This window comes from Rhinopithecus roxellana, chromosome 12 (genome assembly GCF_007565055.1).
Source record: "Rhinopithecus roxellana isolate Shanxi Qingling chromosome 12, ASM756505v1, whole genome shotgun sequence".
Lineage (NCBI taxonomy): Eukaryota > Metazoa > Chordata > Mammalia > Primates > Cercopithecidae > Rhinopithecus > Rhinopithecus roxellana.
In genome coordinates this window covers 50,113,220-50,116,929 of record NC_044560.1, presented here as the reverse complement: position 1 = coordinate 50,116,929, position 3,710 = coordinate 50,113,220, and the positions used below count along the sequence as shown (strand labels likewise).

Genomic DNA, 3,710 nt, shown 5'->3' with positions numbered 1-3,710 from the left:
GTATTTATTGGGGGGTAAGGGGTGGTAGTAGAGAGGAGGGAATTAATGAAATTCGGAGACTGTTTCATTCAGATCACAACTTCCAGTTTGACTCTTCCCAAATTCTTTGCTTCTTAATTTTCAAGTCACTTCAGATTGCAGCAATGTTAACCTCAGCAACTAAAAATAAAAGCTTCAGTATATTGGGAAGAAAAAAGTAGTAAAGGGAAGCAATTCAAGATCTGTTATTGGTATTTGAATACATTTATTGTGACAAGAATGCTGTTATAAATATTCATAAGCAAAGGCCATCTTTTAATCTAGGAATTGTCAAAGAGAATATTCCAAATTGGAAGGATACATCTTTTGTAAAATCTGCCACCAATTCCTGCTTTGAGAATAAGCATCTATTGTTAAATTTCTACTAACATTATAAATGGTCACAGCACATGCCACTTGATACAATCCCAAACTTTGAAATGTTTGACTTCCCAGTGGGCTGTCCCTCTCCACTGCAACACCCCCCCTTCCTCCAGCCTCCTGAAACATCGCACTATCCTTTGGTAAGCAATTCCATATAGATAGCTGGGGGAAGAAGAGTATAACCTGACCATAGAAGCAGGTACATCAGGAACATTTATTTCTAAAGTCTAATAGAGAACAGTTTTTACTGCTTGATAGTAAGAAGCACTGAGAGTGATTTTAATTGACATTCTTAACTCTTTCAACTCCACCTAGATAGCTAGTATCTATAGATGATGCAGAAAAGAGGTTAGGGGAGTACTTTTCAATAGTTTATTGTATTTTCTTAAATATCCTTTTCTGGAATTTTCAGAAACAAAACATAAAAAAATTATATACTTTATTACAAATGGTAAACTCAGAGTGCTCCAAATCTCTTATTTACAAACAACACTGGGCAGGACACCCAAACAAACACAAGAAATAACTTACAAAGGCATGAAGCTGTTTATTGACAGTAATCAGCTTTCATCAAATTAAAAAATATATATATGTACATACACAGTTAACGAAGGCAGGCCAGAAAGAGTTCATCTGTAGGCTCAGCCTCGCTCTCACAAACCTCCCTCCTGCCGCCCCTCCCCAGCCCTCCCCCCCGCTTTGTGTTCTTAATGAGTACTACAGAAGCAATCTACAGTCTCTATTGCAGTTTGTAACCCCCTCCCCCTCCCCCCTTTAATACTGAATGAGATCGAATGTTAGGTCCATGCAGTTCTTGGTCAATGTTAACGAAAAGTCCAACGTTCCGTTCGCGCGGGGACAGCCCGTCCGCAAAGCGGGGCAGCCCGCCGGCGGCCGCTCCCTGGCTCCACGCCAAGGGAGGGCGCGCCAAGTCCTTCCCACTCGTGCACACTGGGGGCGCCGTCAGGACGCAACCCAGTCCAACTTGGATACCCTTGGCTTTAGTTCTCGGACACTTCTCTTTTCTCTCCGTCGCAACTTGTCAAGTTCTCAAGTCTGTCTCTCTGTGTTATTTTTTTTCTCCGTTGCCCCTCAGCCCCCAACAGTCTCTCTTCAAAATGTTTGCAACTGCTGCGTTAGCATGAGTTGGCACCCACTGTTAACGTGGTTCATGACTTTCTGTTTAAGCTGTGCCACCTGTTCCCTGAGCATGTTGGCCGTGGACGCCAGCTCCGAGTTCTGAGCTTTCAAGGTTTTCACTTTTTCCTCCAGCCGGGCGATTCTCTCCAGCTTTCTTTTTCGGCACTTGGAGGCAGCAATGCGGTTCCTCATGCGCTTCCTCTCCGCCTTGATCCGCTCCTGGGACTCCATGTCAATGGGGGACAGGGGCGGCGTCTCCCCAGGCATCTCGGGCACTGTCTGAGGCTCCTCCTTCAGGGCTTGCAGCCGCGGGTGCTGCACGGGCATCTGCTGGGGCAGGTGGTGCGGCGGCTGCGGCGGCTGCTGCTGCTGCTGGGGTTGCGCGGGAAAGGCCAGGCCGGCCGCGCCGTAGGAGGGCGCCCCGCCGCCACTGCTCAGCGCGCCTGGGTTGAAGTTGCTGAGGTTGGCGTAGACGGGCGGCTCGCTGTGCATGCTGGCGCTGAAGCCTCCGCTGCCGCTGCCCCCTGCCACCGAGGCTACCGCTGGAGCCACCATGCCCGCCCCGCTGACCGGCTGCGCCGCTGACGTGACGCTGGGCAGCGTGTTCTGGCTGTGCAGTTCGGCCAGGGCGCGCACGAAGCCCTCGGCGAAGCCCTCCTGCTCGTCTGTCACGTTCTTGGGGCACAGGAACTGGGTGGGGGTCGGCGTGGTGGTGATGTGCCCGTTGCTGGACTGGATTATCAGGCGCTCCAGCTCGGGCGACGCCAGCTTGAGCAGCCCCACGTCGGGCGAGGTGAGGAGGTCCGAGTTCTTGGCGCGGAGGTGCGGCTTCAGGCTCCCCACTGGGTCGGCCAGGTTCAGGGTCATGCTCTGTTTCAGGATCTTGGGGTTACTGTAGCCATAAGCTCCGCTCTCGGACGGGAGGAACGAGGCGTTGAGGGCATCGTCATAGAAGGTCGTTTCCATCTTTGCAGTCATAGAACAGTCCGTCACTTCACCTGAGGTTAGTTTGGGCTGCGTGCACAAGTTTCGGGGCCGCAACAGCGCTCTGGCAAGCGGGGGACACCCGTGCCCCCCGGGGCCTTTGGCAGGGAAAGTTTCTCTAAGAGCGCGCGCACCCGCTGGTTGTCGTCCCCGCTGCGCCCTCCTCACCAGCTCGCTCCAGGGAGCGCAGGGTTAATTAAGATGCCTCCCGCACTCTTACTTGTCGACTCGCGCGCGCGCTACCCGGCTTTGAAAAGTCGCGGTCACTCACTGAGCGCTCTTCGGGCGCCGCGGTCCTTGAAGTCCGCGGGCGAACTCTCTTCCTAGAGCAGCGGCTCTCCCGGCGGCGCGGATCAGTGCCGACCCCGCAGAGGCCGACCAGCGGCAGGTCTCGGCCGCCCAGACTCGGACGACTTGTCCCCTCCTCCGCTGCGAGGGGGAGGGGGCGCCCGGCAGCCGCGGCTCGCGCTCGCCCAAGTTCAGCAACCGGTGCGAGCGAAGCTAAGCGCACGTCCTTCTTCTTTCGCGTGGCTGTCCGCCGCCTCCTGGTCTTTACCGCCGCCGAGTAGCCTAAGACGCAGGAAAGGCTTGCAAAAGTTCGCTCCGGGACTCTGGGCCAGTTGTCTCCGGTCCTCCCGGCCGAGAAAGTTCTTTGCTGCTGCAGCCGCTCGCCGACTTCCCCCGGCTGGCGCGTGGGTACCGCTGCTCTCCGCCGCTGTCAACAGAGCCTGGGCAGCAGGGCTCTCCTCCCGGGGGCGGCTGGAGACCAGGCTCTCTGGGCACTCCTCGTAACACCAGCCCGGGAGCCACAGGCGCTAGCTCTGGGCAGTTGGAGAGAAGGTGGAAAAGAAAATAAGATTTGCAGTTCGGACTATACTGCCGTCCTGGCTGGCTGGCTGTGTCTGTCTGCTTGCCTGAGTCCGCGCACCTCCACTCCCGCCTCGCTGCTTCAGCCACACTCAATGCAACTCTGAGCCCTTATCCAGCCCGAGCTCAACACTTATCTGCTACCAGTCAACCCCTAAAAATAGCCCATGATGTCACCCCAAGGCCTTCCCATTGGCTCCCGTCGCTCTCAGGGGGGCGGGCCCGCCCGTCACCATGGAGACTCCACCCTAGAAGATTCTTCTCTAGGCCCGCGGAGGCTCACGGGATGAGGTAATGCTCCGCTGCCCTCCTACAGT

At 55.1% G+C, this 3,710-nt stretch overlaps 1 protein-coding gene across 1 annotated transcript; it reads right to left on the bottom strand.

The window, feature by feature from the left end:
• Window positions 1–227: 227 nt before the first annotated feature.
• JUN (Jun proto-oncogene, AP-1 transcription factor subunit) lies at window positions 228–3,496 on the bottom strand. The gene has a single exon (XM_010365744.2). It carries the CDS (start codon window positions 2,518–2,520, stop codon window positions 1,516–1,518), a length of 1,005 nt encoding a protein of 334 aa, XP_010364046.1. The 5' UTR covers window positions 2,521–3,496; the 3' UTR covers window positions 228–1,515.
• Between the last annotated feature and the right edge of the window lie 214 nt (window positions 3,497–3,710).